The 22,937-nt window shown below is 38.8% G+C and overlaps 1 protein-coding gene across 4 annotated transcripts in view; it reads left to right on the top strand.

The window, feature by feature from the left end:
• The window catches only part of DYNC1I1 (dynein cytoplasmic 1 intermediate chain 1), a 258,394-nt gene that overhangs the window by 150,549 nt on the left and 84,908 nt on the right, over window positions 1-22,937 (top strand). For all 4 annotated transcript variants that reach the window (XM_011363367.1, XM_011363348.1, XM_011363357.1 and 1 more), the window contains one exon: window positions 6,978-7,103. In XM_011363367.1, the coding sequence (XP_011361669.1) occupies window positions 6,978-7,103 (126 nt within the window). The remainder of the gene's footprint in view (window positions 1-6,977; window positions 7,104-22,937) is intronic.

The following is a 22,937-nucleotide window of genomic DNA, read 5'->3' as shown; positions in this document are numbered from 1 at the left end:
TCCCTTATCTCTCAGTCTATCGACAGGACTGCCCATTTCTGCATTCGTATATTCACTATCTTATATCTATAACATTACAAACCTTCTAACTGGTCTTTCTACATCTATACTTGTCCACCTATAGTTTTTCTTCTGGACAACTAGCTAAATACAGTTGACCCTTGAACCACACAGGGTTTAGGGACACCAACCCCCTGCACAGTCGAAAATCTACATATAACTTTTGATTTTCCAATTGTCCCTCAGTATCTTTGAGAGGTTGGTTTCGGGACCAGCCCTACCCCACCACTTCCACGGATACCAAAATGTGTGGATGCTCAGGTCCTTAATATAAGGTGGTGTAGAGCAATGCATTCAATCAGCCCTCAACTGCAGATTCCCAGCTGTAGATTCAAAATCTAGGGACAGAGGGTCAATTGTATATTTATTGAAAAAAAAAAAAAATCAGCATGTAAGCGGACTCGAGGGTTAAATGTAACAGAGGGTTAAATGTAATCTTCCGAAATTGCAAATCTGATCATTTTATTTCTTTGATTAAAATTCTCCATTGTCTATAAGAAAAAAGTCTACACTCCTTAGTGTGGCTTTCAGAGTAAAAGCAGGCAAATTTATCAAAAGCCAGTTCACTGAATGACCAACTCAATTAGTTGACAATTTATCTAGTGCTGAGCAGTCAAATCATGTGCAGACAGGCACGCAGCCTAGTTGTGGTGCAGGTGGAATTTGAACCCAGGTGGTCTGACCCCCGAGTCCATGTTTTTGACAACTACACTATCTTCTCTACTGCAACGACAATGACATAACAACAACGATGGAAATAGGAAGGGCCAGTCCTGGCTATTTATGTATTGCACAGTTTCTACTTTCTCGTAGTCTGTGTTTTTATTAAAAATGATAACCATGGCTAGCTTTTAGTTTGTGTTTCTTATATGCCAAGCACTGTGCCAGGGGCTCTGATGCCATTATCCCTTTTCACTCTCATAATATCATGTGAGGCAACCGCTATTACTGTTTCCTTTTTGTAGCTGAGAAAATTGAAGCTCACAAAAGCTAAGTAATTTGCTAAGTCACTCAGCTAGGATGTGGTAGAGCAGGGATTTGAACCCAAATCTTTTAGCACTTCAGGGCATATGCTCTTTACCACGGCTTCCCACGAAGGGCTCATGAATCTAGAACCAAGAGTGGTGATAAGTGCTGAATGATAGGGGCAGATAGCAAGTGCTTTCAGTGTTCAGTGGAGGTTGGGATCTGTTTCTGGTCAGACATGCCTTCTCAGAAGATTGAGATTTAGAGAGATGGAGGGGAGAAGAGGGTGTTCTAGGCAGAGCAGTGAAGCAGATGATGTGAAGAGCCCCTATTTAATCCTGCTGGAGAACAGGAGAACTGAAGAGGAGTGTAATCCTCCACAACCAGACTGTCATCAGCCACCAAGTGGGTGAGTGTTCTCTCCTCTCGAATCTCCTTTTACATCTAAGCAACAAAGCACACAGTGCAGAGACGAATATAAGCAGGGTTTGCCCAGCCACTTCTTGCCAGCGTGTGGGTGGTCTGTGAGCACGTTCGGGTGTATGCACAGAAATCAGATCCAAGCCTGAGGAAACACTTAGCTTGGCGTGTTCACTTGTTCAGAGTCTGGAAATTACACAGGAACCTTATCTGACACATTCCTCAAAGGCCACTTTTACTGTGTTCCTGGATCAGCTGATCATGCTCCCTGAGGAGGTGGCAGAGCCAGCATCAGCGAGACTGGTCCTTCCTGGCCTCAGCGTGTGATGGGCCATCTTACCCATGGTTGGATTTGCTTCCAGTCAGGGTTCCGTGTGATGTTTTTGTTGCAGGAAGTGAAACTATAAAGGGCAGAAATTCCACCATGGAGACACCACATTTATTTTTCCCCATTTTTGTGTAAGCTGTTCATCTACTCTGGGTGGGGGTGGGGAAGAGGTTTACAACTCTGAAAATGTTATTTTATATGGAGTGTGAGAAAAAGGAATTAGAACCCTCAGCTCCTACATCATAACACTTTTGCAGGGTTCAAAAGACCAGGTGTATATGCTTATGGGATGAAGAGACTTCCTGAATGGATCTAGATGCAATCCGGTGATATTAAGAAAGAAGAGGATAGAGGCACGGCTTCGGAATCTAATAGGGGCTTGCATGCCTAGGATGATTTCTTGAGTGGGACAAAATGGAACAAAGGGGCGAAAAAGGAAGAATAACTACAACGAGTCCTTGCTTAACGTTGTTGTCGAGAGGTTCTGCCACTTTAAGCAGAGCAACATATCAGGAAACTAGTTTCACCAGAGGCCGATATAAACAAGAGTTAAGCTCCTGTGATATCTCATTGTTATAATGAAATGAAGTTGGACAAAACGATGTTATTTGAGGACTTGCCATATGAGATTTCTGCATAGCTTTGCTTTGATCTCCTGAGCTTCTTAAATAAGAGCACTTTAACTTTGCAATATTTGCAAAATATCCACCAAACATTATTCCTTGGAAGAAATTTGGGCACTTAGGGAATTACATTAAATTTGTCAGTCATTGAACAATGTTTAGCAGAGACGGTCAATAATACTATTCACAGAGCATATGACAGATTTTCCAGACCTGCACAAAACCAGATTCACGATCTTACTCCCACGTATATACTTCTCTTACATGTAAATTGCATTCTCCAATCTTTCAGTCATTGTGATACAAACCCGAGTAATCTTTGACAGCTTTTTTGTTTGCCAAATCCAATCAAATTTACAGTAGCAAAAAGACTCCCACTGATACCAATTCTAATCCATTAACGTATGGGTTTGACACCTACTTTCTGTCATGCCCTCCATTTCTTGCTTATATTAGGAAATAACTTTCTAACTGGTCTTCCTACCTCAAGTCTCTACACTGTTGAGTCATTATAAGTACTTTTGCCAGATTAACACTTGTAAAGATTACTTATATGCTCTCAATATCACCTTGGGCAAGTTGCCTTACTTCTCTTGGCTTAAGTTTCCTCATTCATAAAATAATGATTTAAAAAATACCTAGCTCACATATTTATTGTGAATATTGAATGAGTTAAGGTATTTAAGGCACTTTATTTAAAAAATGTCTCTAGTACATAAAAAATACGCAATAAATGTGACAGTAAGGAGGGTCGTTGTATAAATAGTTTCAGAGTATGACTCCTGCCATCCCTAATGTCTAAAATCGTTAGTCTGTACACAAAAACTTCTGTGAGGATTCCTTGAGACATTTCTAGCCCTTTCTTCTTTTTTACCTCTTCACATACCCTGCCTCCTAGTCCACAGCTACAACCCAAGGTCTCCTGAGCCTGTTCTTCTTCACTGCATTGGTTAAGAAAACTTTACCTCTTGCTAGCTAGCTTAAGCAAAAGCGGAAATTTATTGGAGAGCCACTCAGGTACTTAGGGAATCCATGGAAAAGATGAAGAACTGGGACTCAGGAAGAGTAGAAACCTGGGCAGCTTGAGGGACCTCACCAATGAGATGCTGTTGCTACCTGAGTCAATTGCCAGCCTGATGGTTCTGTGTCTCAATTCAAAATTTACAACAGCCAGCTTAGAGAATGTGATTTGCCCAGCTGGGTATCAATCCCGCAATGAATGAATTGTACCTGGGTAGTGAGACAGCTGTTTATTGAGGTAATCTTCAAAGATGGGAGAATCACTGTGAGCCAGCTGATATGCAAGAGAAAGCTCCTGCACCCATATTGGTACCCTTGTCCACACTCTCCTCTCCCTCTTCTCCTAATATCTTCCCACTGGACAAAGCCCAATTCAAGTCTTGTTTCTTTTCAGAGGTCTCTTCCAATTTTCCTGCCACACCCCATCTCAATTAAAGTAGTTATTTTCTCCTCTGTACTTGTATAGAACCTTGTTTACGCCTCCATCTTAGCACACAGTATATGTTCTTTTATGTTTGTATTACAGTTATTCATACATGTACTTTACTTCCCTCTACTTAACAGTGAGTTCCTATAGAGCAAAGCATGTTATTGTTACTTTCTTCTCCCACATTTCACCTGGCACAGTACCGTACATGTGCATAGGAGGCACTTGATGTTTGCTACAGTAAACCAGAAGGAATGTAGAATTTAAAGCCAGACTTTAAACAGGGTTCTTTCTCACTTCTTCATTTATTAGCAATAAAACTCAGAACAAGTTACTCACCCAGGGACCCTTGGCTTCTTCATCCGTAGAAATAGGAAAACCATTGCCTACTTTACAACATCGCAAGGACCAAATGAGTTAACATCACCCAGTTCGATGTCTGACACATAATGGGCCCTTAAAACATGTTGGTTTTTTCCTCTCCAATAAATGTCATATTTTATTTCTCTATAAGAATAAATGGCTTGAGAGAAGATCGGGTAATTTCCTGGTAAAAATTTTCCTAGTTTAAATATTAGATAATCTAGCCCAATGAGTAATCGCAAACTTCATAATTATTCATTTTTCTCTTTAAAATCATATTTTGACATTTAAGGTTAAATGATTATTCGGGGATTTACTTTTTATTGGAAAATAAGAAAATATGACTAGTCATGTTCAAACAAACAACAGAAAAAGACATTCTAGAGGAGACTTTGAATTCATAAAAACTTACATTCGATAAGAGTTAAAAATAGTATCTTTAGGACTTACAATCCCAATTATGAAAATTACACCAAACACATTTCACTGGTATTTTACTAAAACTCTCCTTGTTTTCTAAAGGAGACTTAAACCCAAATAATTTAAAATATGTTTTAATGGAAAAAAGAAAAGCTACGAGTGGGAGCCAATGATGAGACCCAGATGTGAAGCTGTGGGATATGATTGCAGACACATCTGGCTGCTCATTGGCCACTATAGTAGTGCTGCTCATGTTTATAGAGTTGCCTTTTCACGTGTGACATAGTTAAACTTCAGATGGACAGTCTGGAGACTTTTGTGTTTATCTGAATGTCAGTGTCTTTGAATGGGCTTTGAATCAGAGGCATTTTTTACCATGAAGTTGTAGCTCTGTGCAGTTTTCTTAAGTTGAGGAAGCTGAAAGAATGTATAAAGCCATGTGGAAGACTTAGGTTTAATTATTGTGCTAGAAAAAAAAGTTGATGTTTAAATTTATAAGGATAATCTGTTAAATGTATACACAGCATAATGAAATAAGGGGAAAAATTAAGTTATGAGCAAAGGGTGATATGATCTGCTATAATCCTAATATACTTGCATATATAATGATGTGATTTTTTAATGGGATGGCCTTATAGGAATCCCACTAGGAATGGCCTTTTCATGAAATGTTGTCTAACTCATAAATACCTCCCATGAGACTCACCCTCAGTTTATTTATTAACACATAGCATAGAGTTTATATAGGGTGAGTAAGTATTTCTACTCACCATAGAGACCTTGCGATTTTATTGGTTGTGTTTCTTACACTTACACTTTTAATCGCTGGCATTATTTGACAACAAAGGATTAAATATAAGGACTTTTCAATGAGCACAGTTACTAAAATAAAAAAGAACATTTGTAATTCAATAGCTTTTGGCACAAGTTTATCATGTGCTAGGAGTTACTAAACTCTAGATTCAGAGGTCAATACAAACCAGTCCCTACATTCAAAGAGCTTACAAAATAGTAAGAGACATAAGTGAGGGGAAAAAACCGATAATACGATTTGACAAGTGCATTAATGGAGGGGGACACACAAAATGCTAAGGGAGCCAGTGAGAGGCAAGGAGGTGTTATAGATGGTTAGTTAGGATTGCCTAGAGGACTTGATGCCTGCATTGAGTCTTAAAGAATGAGTTAATGATGTGTACACTAAAGAAGAGGCATTCCAATGAAAGCATCAGACTCATAGGTACAGAGGCAGTACCTATGAATCTCAGAACTAGCCCAGTGAGGCTGGGTCACAGAGTATAGGGTGAGATGGGAGAGGGAGTGGAGGTTGTAAGACATTAAACAGAGGAGGCAGAAAATGACAGATCATGAAAGATACTATATGACCTACATTGTATCTTGAAAGTCATAATGAACCATTAAAGTGTTTTAAGCAGAGGAGTGACTTAGCTGAATGTATGTTTTTTAAAGTCATATTGACAAAGGATGGAGTATGGAGTAGGTGAGGGTAGAGCCTGGTGAGCTCAGAAGCAAGAAGCTATTTAGGAAGCGGTTGCCTTTATCAGGTAGGAAATTAGTTTAGGAGGCTCTCACCTTAAGCATGGAAAGGAAACATGCATTCGAAATGTATTAAGGGAATAGCAAAGCATGGTGCATGGGGATAGGAAAGAGAAAGGAGTAAACATTAATGTGGAGTGTCTGGCTTGAGCAGCTAGGTGAATGTTAGTGCAAAGCGCCAAAAGAGAGAACATTGGAAGAGCAGTAGGTTTTGGTAGGAGGCAATGACCTCATCTTTCTATGCATTGCATCTGATGCGTCTATGAAGAGCCCTAGGAAATCCCCAATAGGCAGTCAGATAAAGTATCTGCAACTCAGAGAGAAATCAAGCCTAAAGATATAGATAGATTTGAACATCGTCATCATATTAGTGCTTGTTAAAGCCATTGGCATAGATGAGGTTACCCAGGGAGAATGTGTAGACAGAGACAAAAAAGGAAGAATGAAACAGCCCCCTTGGAATATAGATAATAGAAGGAGAACTCGTAGAAACTAAAAAGAGTGAACAGGAAGAAAGTCAGGAGAGATGATAGATGTATTGGAAGTCCATATAGAAGAAAGGAGGGAATATGTCAAATGTCAGATAATTAGAGAGGTCCAGCAACATGTATAGTTTGGTAGTTATTTGCAAGCATATATGGAACGTTGAGGCAGGAAGTTGATATTAAGTATGCCACAACTTTAAAAGAAAATGCCATGTAAAGTATGTAGCATAGCATGTGTCTGTAGGAATTAAGAAAGTTTTCTTTATGTTGTCATCTTGGCATGATCCATCTATGTGACCTCTTTCATTCAGTACCCCGAGCTGATGGTCGCTTCCTACAACAACAATGAAGATGCTCCCCATGAACCAGATGGAGTGGCCTTGGTCTGGAACATGAAGTTTAAGAAAGCCACACCAGAATACGTCTTCCACTGTCAGGTAGGAGTCAGCATAGTAAAAATAACTTACATCTCCTACTAGACCAAATATAGTTCATGCTGCCTTGCATCTGTCTTATGTGGAGAGGAAGAACCAAGTTTAAAAATGGAATTGTTGACAATTTTGGAAAATTCCCCCACAGTAACCTAATGTTTTGGGAAAGTGGCAACCCTCTCCAAACCCTCTCCAAACAGTTAGGAAGCCTGGTTGAGGACTGTGTGTCATGTTCTTTCTATTTAAAACCGACCCCGTAAAGAAGAGTTTATAAAGACCTCGCACTTATGAAGGATTCCTGGTGTACCACTTCCTCTGCTTAACAGCAACATATGCTAGCCCACCCACGTGGACATCTCAGAGCACTACCATTTCAAGTTCTCTGCTCTCTCTGAAATGCAGTTCAATGGGATTTTGCCAATTTTAAGTTTACGGGCGCCATTTTGCTTACAGATAATAATAGTTTTGTAGCTGGTTTAGGGGAATACCTAGCACAAATCTTTCTTGAATTGTTGAGAAATATAGATGTTGTTTCCGGTTTGCAAGTGCAGAGATCATTTAAAATAGTTGTAGATAGTTTATTCTTTGTGTCTGCTGACACATTTGTCTTCTCTTCCATTCAACACAATCCAGGCTGAAATTATGTTACACTTGCAAACATTCAGCTTTGCTCTGTTGCCATGACTCTGCTTAAATAATAGGCCTCAGCAGTGGCCAATATACCAACCCCTTTATTAATGCCCCTATCCTGTGATTATGCTCAGGAAAATGCAAAACAAACATTCCAGCTCAAAGTTTCAGTTCCTCAAATATTATGATTCAGACGTTCTGAGTGGCAGATTACTCTGACTACAAATACACCAGCTAAAGAGGATGGATAGACCTGTTGATATTTAGAAGCTTAGTGCTTTTATATCTAAGAGCTGAATATCTTTTTGAACTGAAATATGTTTAGACTTTAGAACATTATCAGATATAATTTGGGGAACAGGAGCTGCTGGAATAAAAGTCTCAGCTTCAACCTGATTGAGTAACCTCTAACTCTGGCCATCTTTTTCTAATTTGCTATCTTAAAAACAACAAGAAGTCTAGGTCTGCGTAGTAAATAACCTTTATTTTTTGAACCTTTGAAATAAGAACAGTTTTTTCTTTCCTTCTTTTTTAAGATTATCAAATTTGTCAGTGTGATATGCTCTTTCTGTAAACATAGAAGCACAAAATCTTAATTTTGTTCAGTTTTAAGAGGTTAGCTGAATTACCAGGAAAACACTAAAAAGATTATGGGGTAAGCAGAAGCACATTTATGAAAAACGGTGCCATATAAACTATTTTCATATTAAATAAAGCATACCTTGATTTAAAAAAAAAAAGAAAGCTAACACAATATATTATTTTGGTTGATGTACATGCTGTTTTTCAAAATTAAAAAAAAATATTTTATTAACTGACTATAGGTAACCTGTAACAATAAATTTGATTATATGCTTAATATTCACAACATCCATAGTAAACAGGCGAGGAGGAGCGTACTAATGCTGAGTCAAGTACCAAATTTCAAAGGTCTTTGTAATTAACTGGCATTTTGAAATTGCCTGTTTTATTACATAATAATTAATACCAGTATTGATTGAAAAGAGCATCTTCTCTTTCCTCTCCTAGTATCTTTGGGGTCATTTACTAAAGATCTCACAAACGTGCATTTAATTTCATTTTTAGTTTCTCCATTAAATGATATAATATATGTATTTTAGAAGAAAATATACTCCTGATTTCAAAAAAATGTCATAAGTGCTCTGAATAGCCTACCAAAAGATGCTGATTAAAATGTCTGTATTTCCCAACTTCCCATTACTATCTTCACTTTGCCTGGTGACCAGAAGCATATGGAGGTTCTAAGCTCTACCTAGCATTCTCACTAGGAGAACAGTGAGAATTCTAAGACTTTTAAACTTTGCAGTTGATTCAGTGACATGTGCAAAAGACCAGGAGGACTCTGAGATTCTAGGTACCAAATAAAAGCTACTCAACTTAACTACACACATCTTTAAAGATATTGAAAATCATACTTGCACTATTTAGATATGAATGATAAGTAGTTTACATAAATGACACATTTAGAAAATCTTATGAAAACCTAAATCTGAATACCACTATAATAGCTTGCTTCTGTGATTAGATTATTTCTCTTAAACTTATTTAACTGTAGAGGGCAGAGTGTATCACCAGCTTTGGGAAGGCAAAAAGAGAAAGAACTTTGATCTCTCATTGGAGATGAGGAAAAGGAAGAAGTGAGCACAACCAAAGTAATTATGAAGCCCTTCTGAGGAACCCTGGTAGTTTGAATATGCAGCAATAGTTGGAAACTACTGGAATATAGAGAGATGAAGAATGGGGATGATAAGAGACAAAAGTGGCCGGCCTCTTCATTTGGAAGCGTGGGACTTTTCTTCTTGCCCCGCAGTTCCTCTTTGGCTCAAACTAGAGTGGCATTTCTTGCCTTTATTACTCTGATGCTGATCTCCTGCCTGACCCTATTTGAGAAATTTCCTAACCAACACCCCCTTTCTTTTCCACCTAGCCTCCCCGCCAACCCCAACTCCATCCCCGACACACACACATGTATGTGCTCACTTCCTCTAGCTCACTCATTGCTGTGATCTGCTTCAGTTGGTGGATGGTCAGAAGACCCAGAGTTATTTTTCCAGGAAGGGGCTCAAGTCCGCATTGAACATAACATAAGGACAATGTTCACTGGCGAGTCAGAGAGTACTATTTCTTTGGGGATAGTGACATACCTTGCTATAGTTAGTATCTGTGAAGTTAAGATTAAAGCTAAGTAAATATTAATGGCTGCCAGAAGAAAACAAAGGTCTATAATCCTAAGTATACCTGAGCTGATGGGAGACCAAACCAGGGGCAACTTAAGCAGCCAGGAAAGTTATAGATGAATTAGTAGATGGAAGTTAGGTAGAGGGAAAAAATAATAAAAGCAATTTGGTTATCGTGCACTGAACTCTAACAACTACAGTGAGTATAACTACATTTGTCTGTATCTTACATTTTCCCAGTACTTCATGATCTCATTGATCCTTACAACATTGCAGCAGAAAAGATTTTATTATTTTTCTTTTCCAGTTGAGGGAGTTTGCACTTTAAAGGTTCCCCAGCTAGTGAGCAATAGAATCTCTGCTGGAAACAAGGCTCCTTCCCCTAGGCTGTATTCAGCGACGGGGCATTGTGGGCCTCGATCGCAAAGGCTGTGCAGTTCTGTCAAGGTATACTTTTGGCAGCCTGCCACTTAGAAGATGTTGGTTAGACCTGGTACTAGAGGTGGCTGCTGGAAAGAGAAGGTAGACCTCAAGAGGGTGTGCAGCAACCATTGAGAGAGGCCTCATGTCATGTATAAGCAGTGACTAGATTGGCTTCGATACTAGGTAGCCTGGCAGCCTATCATCACTAGCCTAGTGCAAGGCATAAACTACATCCTGGGCCTAGAATTGTTAGGCAGAGCAGCATCTACCCACTATGGACCTCAGGGCACTCTCCTTCCTGTCCTTCAATACCCCCTTGGTGGAAAGGACTCAAAGGGGACATTTTGGCCACCTAGGACCCATCTGGCTGTGTCCAGGCTAAGGAGGAATATGAGATTGAACCCGTCAGTGGAGCTGTTAGCAGTGGGGGCTTTTTATTTTTTATTTTATTTATTTATTTTTTAGGCGAGGCAAACCTTGGTTGACCTCACAGATTGCAAGGACCTTGTCAGCTTACAATCTCTTATTTTTTACTTTTTACGCCTATAGCATCTGGTCTTCCTAGGTGGTCTCCTATCCAAGTCCTAACCAGGCCCGACCCTGCTTAGCTTCCGAGATCAGACGGGATTGGACTTGTTTAAGGTGGCATGGCTATAGAATGGGGGCTTTTTAAAAGAAAACTATTTTGATGAATATATTTAAAAACTTTAAAAAATTTTAAAGCTGCCAGTCTAGAAATAAAAACAGCAAGTTGGAGAACTTGATTGCTAAGTACTTCTCAGTAATAACATGCATTTCTTGATACCTGATTAATGATAGCAATATCTTCTAAACTTAAAGGGGAACTTGGGGACCCCACAGAATTAAAATACATATATGAAAAAACCTAACCCCTCACTCACCAACCTATCACTTTTCTTCTACATCTTTTCTGATCTCTGGTAAAACTTACTTATTACAACAGGTCTCTTCTAGACACTATCTCACTGAAGTCAGGCAATTTGAATGTGCTTCCACATGCTCCTGTGATGTTGCAATAATTTCAAAATTAGACAGTTTGCTTAGTAGGAAAGAGGACTGTGGATAGAGAGAAGCAATGGGTACTTTACAATGATTGTACTTTATCATTTTGGAGTAATTGCATTAGCTATCTATTTCTTGATGATCTCTGCGAATTCTTTGTATTTTTCAAAAGTGTATAATTGCAAACAAATCCTTTGGCTCCGAAAAGTGTCATTTTGAGCACTAGAAAGCAAATGCACAAGAAACAGTCATCAGTTCAGTGTTCTTTTGCAAAGATTGACAGGCTTTTAGCCTAATCACAAAAAGATTGCAGTATGAAGGCTCATTTCTCTCTGTGAAGAATAGCAAGGCCAAATACCTTCTACTTCCACCGGCAGTTTTTTTTTTTTTTTTTTTTTTGGTCTTTACTAAACTGAATTTTTAGTGTGGGCTCTGGTCCTGCATTTTCTATTTTCATTTCAATAAGAGCTGTCCATACTTGGAAAATGTCAGTGGACTCTGCATAGAAATCAGCCGCTCGGCCCCACCACACAATCTGGCAGCGGTCCTGCTGCCTTCTGTAGTGGCTTCCACACACTGTCATTAGATCATGCATTCTGACCACCCTGCATCGCTTACCCTGGTGTGGTCTTTCTCTTTTAAATAGAATGAATAGAATCAGAAATATATATCTTAGAATTATCTGCATTGAGGTAAGTGGAAAAGTTATATTTAGAGGCTTGGCTTGGTCAGAGGTTTTTATTTTTACTTTTATTTTTTTCCTGATTTGGTTTCTTTGTTCTTAGCATTCTCTTTTTTAAGGATTATCTGACAATGACCTGAAACCCTCACTATTTCAAGGGGAAAGCAGAATGTGGAGTGGGGGGTGATATTAACTAACCTCATTTGTGCCAGTGTTTAAAATCCTCAGTTGGCTTTTTCCCTATGTTTGGCTTCACTTCTCATCAAGATTCTATAAAGGTTATAGATGAGATTGCAACTCAGAGCTGTAGCCGTCCAGCGTTTGGGTCTGCATGAGGTTCCGCTGACCTTGGAGAGAGTCCTCCCTGCACTGTGAGGAGTGATGGTGACACAGGAGGGAAAATGGGCTCATGGTTAGGAGAAGGGACAGAAAGTCATGACTTGCAGCTCTGCTTTTAGCTGACCACACTGCTGAATGACCTGCAGGTGTTGTTTAAGCTTTGTTGTTGTGTCATGGAAAGATTTCTTCTAGTCTCTGGTGGAACCAGGAAATTTATTTCAATGAACTTGATTTCTTCTCTCATTAATTTTTGTCCCTCCTCCAGCTCGGATTGCGGCCCATAATCCAAATCGACAAAACAAATGAATTTAAATGCATTTTGCAAGGTGTTTTGACCAGAGCAGTGCTGGAATTTGACTTAAAGATTTTTTATTATTTTCTTTAATTAAAGGAAAAGTAATTTTCTGATGGCCTGGCTGATAAAAAGAAGAAAAGGAATTGATTTTCTAAGCTTTTCTCTTGGTTGTAGCAAGGAGTGGTTACTTGGTATGAGTCGAAAAAGAGAAAGAGTGAAGGAATCGAAAGTTCTTTGTCAACTAGGGCTACACATCAAAATGTGTTGGGATGACAAACGAAAGGACTTGCTAGGTGCTTACTAATTGGAGAACGAAGTCCATAGACAAGAACATGCTAACGAGTGCAAGACCCAAACAGTTTTCAAATGTAATGCTGGGTGGACTGCAGGATGGAGAAGCCCAGAAGAGGAAACCTCAACCATTATTGTATAGACTGTGATACACACTTCAAAGTATACAATTATGGAAAATTAAAGAATGCACATGACATAAAGGTAAAAATTAAGCTCTGACATAAAAGATGCAAATTATATGGATCAGACGAGAGGAACGGCAGAACAGCAGTGCTATTTTGTGCCTTTAGGAAAAGGCACAAGGGAGTTTAAACATACGTGCTGAAATGAAATGCAGACGCTTGGAAACACTTCTTTTATGCCAATTGAGTCTGACTAGTCTGACGATCGAGGCTTGAGCTAGACACTGATTCTTATTAAATCAAACAGCAGGAACTTCTTTTTCTGTTTTTGGCCCAGGAAGCTAGAAGTAGAGAAACTGCCTTGCCAACTTTCACTCTTTATCTGCCCTCTTTCTGGAATTTTCTCCAAAAAGTAACACAAGAAGAAGCAAAATCGATCATTGAAACTTATCTAGGGAAATGAGAATTATCATATCGGCAGGATTTCAGCAAACGGGTTGTATCATAGACGATTCCTTATCTGAAAATAGTAATGACAGAGACCGTATACTGTACAGGTGACTGAGGGAGCTAGTTGAGGCAGAGGATGCCATGAGAATACACCTTTGAACGAACTGTTTTTAAATTGTTTTCTTTGTCTTGCCACGACATATTGCAAGTGATCAAGCTGAAGTTTAATATTATTACAAAAATTATCTGAGACTTACTAGCATTTACTCTACCCCATTAATGTGCACATATATCGGAGGCATAGAACCCAAATGTTAATGTTTTTATTCGATTCCCTAAATGCTCTTCCTTCCCCCTTCCCATGCCCTGTGCTAAAACTGTCCAGACAGGACTTTCTCTAGTTGCACTTCATCAAGCAATTGCCCCAGGAATTATTGATGCTGAGCAATGGGAGCTGGATAGCAATACAAGAAGTTTTCTGGCCTGTCACTCCCCTTGTCCTCACCATCATCCCACTCAGCCATTCACTGAGGTCAGAGAAACTGTGATCTAAGGGAGATGGGTGTCCTCAGGGGTCTGGGCTGAATGCTGATGGGTTCTACTTACTTCTTAAGGTTATTGTGAGGATACAAGAGATAATATGGGTGTATTAGTTTGCTCAGACTGTTATAACATAATATCATAGACTGGGTGGCTTAAACAACAAAAAGTAATTTTCCCACCGTTCTGGAAACTGGTAAGTCCAAAGTCAAGGTGCTAGCTATTTCGGTTTCTGATGGGGACTCCCTTTCTGGCTTGGAGACAACTGCCTTCTAGATATTTCCTCTAATGGCAGAAGTAGAGAGCAAGCTTTGATGATGTCTAATGCCATTATGAGGGCCCACCCTTATGACCTCATCTAAACCTGATTACTTCCTAAAGGCCCCATCTCCAAATACCAAACATCAGGAGTTAGGGCTTCAACATATAGATTTTAGGGGGATGTAATTCAGTGCATAGTAATAGGTGAACATGCTTTGAGAAAATAAAATATTCTCTTTATATTTGCTTGTTTCACTATTATTGCATGAGAGTCCCATAGGAGGAAGCTTAAACCCTGGCATCCTTACTTTTCTTGCTTGAATATATTTTTCTTGCTTGAATATATTCCCAAAGAAATTTTGCCTAACTCCAATTCATTCATTCGTTCATTCATTAAGTGAGTATTTATGGGTTACCCACCACGGCTAGGTCCTCACAATAACAATTGGCTGGAACTGAAAGGAGGCTGTCCTCTCTTCACAAGAATTTTAGTTCGACCCTGTCCACACTGTGTCCTGTCCTAATTCCCATCACCTGGCCAGTTCCTCTTACATTGTCAGATCCTTGTATGTTTTTATATACAATTGCCAAGAGAAGAGGGAACCTGAGTCAGAGTCCTGGGATTATAATTCAGGTCCCACCATTTAGAAGCTCTGTGACCTTGGGCAGGTCATACATGGGAGCGAAATAAATAAATATTTATGAAGCGCTTAGTGTCAGGCACAGATTAAGTAACCAGTAAATGTCAGCTACAGTTATCTAATACAGTAGTCCCCAACCTTTTTGACACCAGGGACAGGTGCTCCTTATGAGAATTTAATGCCTGGTGATCTGAGGTGGAGCTGAGGCTGTAACTAGTGCTGGGGAACAGCCACAAATACAGAAGAAGCTTCACTTGCTTGCTTGCCACTTACCTCCTGCTGTGTGGCCTGGTTCCTAACAGGCCACGGAACTGGTACCAGTCTGCAGTCCAGGGGTTGGGAGCCCCTGATCTACTATGCAGAAATGAAATTCGAAATATGTAACAATCTATTTGGCTCTGTCCAAATAGCATGGACGAGGGCCCCCATTGTATCAGGCATTGTATCTTTACTTCCTCACTGAAGGAGGGAGGGACCAGGTGACAGGGAAGCACAAGTTAGGACCTGGAGAAAAGCATCTTAACAACAAGTACAAAATGATCTCAATATTTTAGTAACTGGTGATATACTAGTGTGCATGGCTTGTATATCATCCCTGATGTTCTGCTTCTACCATATGCTGGGCACAGATGCATTTGCTTCTGTGGCTTAATTACTCACACTGGTTGCCTCAGGCGCAGTCTTCATATAGGAGCCCTCTGTTTTCTACATAGCTCAGATGGCTGCACTGAAGTCTTTGTAGACTAGCTGGCCATTTGCCATTCTGAACCCATGCTGTAGACCCTGGAGTAAAAGTAAGGAAGATGGGGCTGACGAATGTTCTACTTTCATCGAAGACCAGATTAGCATCTCTGTTAAGAGCTATCCCTCCTACAGGCCTTCCCTAGGTGGTGCTTTCATTCTCTGGAGAACAGATTTTACTTTCTCTTTATCTGAAAACATTTTAATATAGGCAAAAGTAGGTTTTTAAATATAGCAGATTCTCTAAATGGAAAGAGAAGTCTCAGAGGGGCAGCCCTCTCCCTCAGAGGTGTGGGCATGGTGGCCTCCTTCCAGGGCAGGAAACAGTGAGCAGCAGAGGGGTGGGCTGGGGTGCTGCCGCAGGCCATTAGCACATGCCAAGAGTATTCTAATCTGTTGTCACCTCTGAGGCAGTGCCTGTGCTTTGCTTTGACATCATTATATTCTAGGCATAGACCCACTTCTGGACTTCAGGTGATGTATTTCTTAAAAAAATAAACCTTTTCTTCCCTACAAATTTGACCAAAAGCTTCTGATTTGTGTGTGTGTGTCTTTAAGTTGCCTAATATTATTGGATAAAAGGGGTTGTGTGAACTTAGCATGTAATTAATAAATACAGTTTGTATAAATACAGTTCATATAAATAAATATAAATAAATACATTCATATTCCCCAGTAGTCACATTATTATTTTAACTCATTTCAGACAGTGGCTCTCAGCAAAAAGCTGTTCTTTCCATTTTTGTGATTGATTTTCGACAGTTATTTTAAAGCATTATCATCGAAGAGAATTTGTGAAAGTAGAATCATCATCCTTCTGAGGAAAGTATTTTTTTAACCTTTATTGTAACAAGTAGTCTGCATTTTACTTTCACCATGCATATATTTGATTTATAATTTTAAAATGATATATTTATTAATATATGAAGAATTAAATAAGATGTTGCTTTTCTTAGGTGAAAGATTTAGCTTAGTTGATTTGTAATCTCCTTCTAAATGTACTGAGTTTTATACTTAGAAAATGCTCAAATCATTGCTGCCATAATCATTTTGTATCTACACTTTTTTTTGTTGTTCTCTAAAGCTGACATGTTTTCTCCTTTTTACTTGTTTAAAAAGCATTTCTAGCACCTATGTACAAGAAAGGTGTGTTATTTTTTTGCTTCTTTGCTTCTCGATGACTTGATCTGGAATTATATTGAGTAGTTGAAATTAACATTATTTTTTAGATACAAAAATCTTTATTTCTGTAAAAGTTTGTTATAAATACGGTCTTCTGAAAAGAGAAAGGGACAGGAGCAAGAATTATACACAAGTACCCACACTCACATAAATGCACACACACGCCCAAGACTCTAAAATCCTGGTCAAAAGCTATATTTCATAAAAGGGAATTATAGTAATGTTGATGGTTTGCCAAAACCTCAAGCAGTGACAAAATCCACAGAGTGTCCTGAAAGGGATGCCTTTGCAAAACCGTGCCTCTCCAGATGGTTTAGATTACAGATGTTTAAAAACACATGGCAGCATTAGTTTGGTTTAGAATTCATCGTTAATTCAGTAGATAAAATAATGCAAATTTGAAATCCTAGCCTGTGTATCAGAAAAATCATCAAATCTTATGATTGCTCTTAGGGGAGGTTGGTATGTGATGTGTTGATTTTTAAATGATCTAATTGAAATAATAAAATTAAGCAAGAAGGGGTAAAAAACAGGATTGAAAATACAAGAGTATAAGTAAAAGCTTTCTTCTCTGCAGAAGATTTATTCCTTTAAGCTGTCATATCCAATCAATTTGTATGGGATTCGACAGCCAATTGTCATTTCCTGAGATAAACTATGTAAAGAGGTTGTGTTACAGAGACAGCATGAAAAAGTAGGGGAAAAAATCCCAGAGCATGATGCAGAGAGAGGCCAGAATGTCCTTAAAGTCCACTAAGTGTTGCCAAGATCTCCTCACCTTGCTAAGAATAGCGGATAAGCTGCTTATGCCCAAGTTTTCCCTTTGGCTTATTCAGCCTTTTCCCCTGCACATACTATTTCTAAAAGAAAGTGCTCGTGGTCCACATTTTAGTAAATTATTTTACCTTATATGTGGTTTTTAACCTTGGTGGGGGCTCTATGTGAACAGTGATGTCGCACACTGTGTTCTCCAGCACAAGATATACAACAGTTACCCCAGGGCCCCGAAAGGCTCCATCACTAAAGGCCTGGCACCCTCTGTCCCCTTCCTTCTGTCTAAAATCAAAAGCATCCCACCCTCTGATCCCACAGCTGGGCGGCTGGCAAACAACTCCTGGGAAAGAGCTTATGTATGGGAACAGTATTAATTTAATGATGTATATTATCGTGTGTGCTACCTGCGGCACAAATAAAAGCATTCGGCTATGTTAAAATTGCCACTATAAGAATGTTCATCTAAGAGCTCAAAGCCTTTCAGAAAACACAGGACAAAGATTCTGCAAAAATAGAATTAGAAGGTTTCAAACAACAGTTGATGGGCTTCAAAGGGCTTGACTCTCAAAGGTGGCACGGTATTTACTTTCCCCAGAAAGGAACACATTTTGAACATTTTCTAAGTATAAAAACTAGAATTGTGGCTTTTAGTGTCTGGAAAGAGCTCCACAATCAAAGCAAATGTGCTCCTTTAGCAGGAAAGTGCACATACACACATATACACACATACACACATGCGTGCACACAAAGAGAAATGTGGGGTGGAGGAGGAGACCCTGTGCACAGAATTTGTGTGGACTCATGGAGATTTCCATTATGAATTTATTTAATTCTGTTTTGGTAACAGAGACATTGTATTGATCAGACTTAACTACTGATCCACAGTTCTGCATCCATACCCACTTAATATTTGTAACCAGAGATTGTAGTTTTGTTTCATCTTCTAATCATTTTTTAAATAAATGGGTATGCAAGCCCCAGCCAGATCAAATTCTTATTTTAAGATAGGTTAACTGTACTCTACCATATGAAGAATGAAGGGATATTGTTTTTTAGCTTTTTATTTTGTTTGTGTGTGTGCGTGTGTGTGTGTGCTTTTGTTTCTCATATGTGACTTAATACTTTTTTTCATTAGACTTATTACTATATAGAATTATAGAATCTCAGGGCTTTAAAGAACTCTTGTGGTTTTCTGGACCTCTGCTTATTCAATCCCTGAATTCTCTTGATTTCATCTTCCCCTACCAAGTCATCATCTTGCCTTGCTTGAACATTGCTTATGCTCTTGTCCCAAGGCAAACCATCCTATCTCTGGCCAGTGCTAGAGAGTTTCCGAGTGTGTTTGCATTCCCTCCTAAAGGATTACTCATCACGAACAAAGGCAAAGTCACGTTGGAATGTCAAGGGGACCACGTCTGGGAGCAGAGAAATTGGCTTTGAGTTTTTGAGGGTGAGAATGAGCACACAAATACAATACTGCCTGCCCTCCCCTGCTACCTTCCTCACGTGTCGTACTATCTTTGTCCTCACCTGACTTCCTTTAACATTGTTTTATCAAAGGCTTAACAACATTCTGTCAACCTATTGCACTCAAATTGTTGAAAAGAATTGACTTTGGGTGCTCACTTTGACTGTTGTCCCCCCACCCCCAAACCAGACTTCTAGTCAAGCCCTCTATATGTTTCATGGCATTTCCTTTAAAATTGTGAGGACTTGCTAAATTTCGGAACTGAATTTCACTGGATTTTCCCCTTTATATAATGAGCGCTACTGAGACAGGCCTAACACAAACCTCCTGCCTTTAGAACATTACAATATGCTGTTCCCTTTGTAAGAGGGACATTTGAGCCAAGTTCTGTAAAACATCACAAATTCAGACAACAGGGACAAAGAAGGCCAGTTCTCCATTCATCTGTGGCTTACTAAAGGCAGTAACTAAATGTTTGGTTTTTTTTTTTGAAAAGTGATTTTGAAATAATCCCACTCTCCCAAGTATACTTGAATAAATTGAACTTTTCATATATCAGGTCCTCTGATATGATATCTGCTGATTTGGGACATTGCTACTTAAATGAAAATATATTAATAGTGAGAGTATGTGATAACCTGAACTAGCAATCAAGCATCAAGGGCCTGATTGCTTTAATGAAGAGTTGAGAATATTTTGTCATTTGTATATTATGGTTCATAAATGCTTAAAAAATGTAGAAAATATTTATTCCCCCAAACTATTCATTTAGTTAGAAAGTATTCTCTTTTTTATAGATAGTGTAAAGGGAAACCAGTTGCTCTTTATTATTCTGTAATAATTTCATAGCTAATTAGGTAGTTTTTTTGTTCTAGGAATAATGCCAAAATAAATGGGAAAGGATCCCTTTGAGGTTCTCAGACCCATATTATTTCAATACCTGATTTAGATATTTCGCTCAAAACCCTTGTGGATTTTTAAGTGTTGTCTATGCTGTGAATTTTTATCTCGACGCGCCCGAGACTGTTAAATCTTGCCTATCAGCGGAATGAATTCGAACCATTAAAATATTACATTACTGCTCTCAACCTCAAAACTCCTCTAAAGAAAAGAAGGATAAAAATGAGCAAATCAATCTTATATTTCTATTCTACATAGTTTCTACTGAAAACCTTTAATGAGTATAGGAATAACAAGTTCCTATCAATAGTGTCTGGGTACGTAATTCTCGGACAGCAGAGAGCAGCAAAATATGATACATTGGAAAAAATGGAAGTGCAGAAATAGGGAAAGGCTTTTCATTTTTACCTACAGAATACAACTTGCCATACCCTCGGTCGATGGCATGTTGGCCCAAAGAAAAACACTCTAAAGTTCTGAATAGCATGTTTTTAAAAAGACTAATGGATTTTTACTGCCTGTTTCATATGTATCCCCATAAGAAAGACGATGCATTGGAAAACCAGCAGTATCAGTTAAAACAAAGTTTGGTATAAACACTAAGACCCATATTAAAATTTATATATGCTCAGAGCCTTATTATTTGGAGCCTGAATTCTATTCTCTCTGGCTCTGAGTCCGAGGGGCCATGATTCATTTCACTACTTCAGCTAGTTCAGTTATCACCTGTGTTCCAACAGTGAAGTCAGACCAGGAGGAAAGGGAGCTCGCTGGGCTGCTAAGATCCGTATCCACTCAAGCCGCTCTATTTATTATTCCACAAGGGAATGCTCTGCCCTTGAAGGCTGATCCGATGAGGGTGGGATCACAGGCAGCAGGTATGCCATGAACAACAAACCCATATTCTTAACATATGTTTAATTTGAGTAACTCTCCTCCTTTAAAATAACTCTTGATTTTAAATCCACATCCTGATTTGCCCACTCTTGTTACCATTTTCTGCTGCCTGTTCTGAATTAATCCTTTGAGGTGGTCATTCCCCGGAAAGAAAAAAGGAAAATGAGAAGAGAGATGCAAAGTGGGGAATGTGAATGAAAGAGAGTGGGAGAAAGCAGAGAGAAGGGGATCATTAAGTAGAATCTGTTTTCATGTGCTAGGTTTTCTTTGAGCTGTGGAAGACAGGAGAGGTAGAGGAAGAAGAGAAATACAAGGAAGAGGCTCTTGAAAGGTTATCCATTAATATCCCTACTGAAGAATGGAAATCATTTTTTGCAATAGAGCTCAATTTACAAAAATTATTTTGATTCTCCATCATACTTCATCTCAAAGAATTGGTATAATCTAAAAAGTGGTTAAAATTATTATTAAAATAGTTTCCATAGTAGAAAATTAAATGATTTTACTAACTGTCATAGTCAGTGTTTAAACTAAGATAATTCGAAATATATTTTTATAGTCATCATGTCACTAGGATGTCTAAACATTCTTTGTAAAAGAGTAATCCCTGATTCTGATTTTTTATAAACAGAAAACTGACTAAAGGTTAGAAACATTAGCCACCAATTGCTATTATTTGAAAAATCTACAGAGAAAGCTGGTTTTATTGAGGAATTCTGAGTTAAAATACATTCTCCACTTTAGAACTATTAACCCTATAGGACACTTTCTGCATTTTTCCTAGGTTTATTTTCAGCTCAGGGGATTGTGAAACTACTTCAAATACTTATTTAGACTATATTTAAATGTGAAATAACAATATCTTGTGCTGTTAAATGTCATAAAATAGCAAATGATTATGTTACTTGAGGCCATCGTATTTATTTTCCCTATTTCTGTTCGTGTGTGAATCCATCTATCTATCAAATCCAGGTTTTTCTAGCTCATAACAGACTAGTTAAATGGGGTCTCGTTAACAGTATCAACCATATTTCTATAGTTCTCACCTCATCTGCAATTTAGGATTTCTGGGCTCTTCAAATTCCTGTACTTCTTTTCTGAGAGCTTCCAAAGAAGGTTGCAAGTGTGTTCATGAATGAGGTTCCAAGGACCACCTGTGACTCTAATGGCGCCTTGCTAGGACTCTAGCACCCAAGCCCCATTGCCTTCCCCAATGCCCGAACCCCATCAGGCACCCCAGGGTCCTCACTCACCCCTAGAGTGAGCTTCACAACCATGTGCTGGTTTTTATTGGTATGGTGCCATCGTTGCTGATTGAACAGCCCAGTTACTTCTAGAACTGAAGGTAGTTTGGTCAAGGAATGTTCCATGAAGGAGACAGAATGATCCTCTCCCCTAAGTATATAGTTTTTGTCTCAAGGAAGCCTAAATACTGCAAATTGGTACTTCACTGTTTCCAAAGTTTATAATACATTTAGTCTTTATATTTTATCAGCAGCACACTAATGCAAGTAAAGTTCTGGCAGACCTATCCCACTAGTCTGCTATTCATGACTACCCAAATTGTGAACACTGCTCGGGCTCAAACCTGACTACCTGTTTGATTTTATTTCAAGTTTTAAATGTGGTGATTTTTACATTCACACTGGAGCAAATTGCATTTTATCCAGAGCAATTCAGCAAACATTTATTTTGTCTAGACCCATGCTAGCTGCTAAAGCCACATGATGAAGATGGTCTGTACCTTGCTTACGGGGAATTTATTCCTCTTCCCTAGGTCAAAAGCAAGAATGTGTGATCCTCAGTAGATTGCAAGCTATAAACCTGATATTATTAGTGCATATTTTACTCAGAACAACCCCCCTCACTTCCCCCCACCCCCGCTATGGTGTCATCTGACTTAAGACTTGGTGTGAAAGGTTGAAAGTGAAGTGGAGATAGGGATGGTGAGGTTGGTTTGTGGAAAAGGCCTTTGGAAAG

Source organism: Pteropus vampyrus, unplaced genomic scaffold (genome assembly GCF_000151845.1).
Source record: "Pteropus vampyrus isolate Shadow unplaced genomic scaffold, Pvam_2.0 Scaffold4, whole genome shotgun sequence".
NCBI classification, from domain to species: Eukaryota; Metazoa; Chordata; class Mammalia; order Chiroptera; family Pteropodidae; genus Pteropus; species Pteropus vampyrus.
This window is presented reverse-complemented; position numbering and strand designations above follow the sequence as displayed.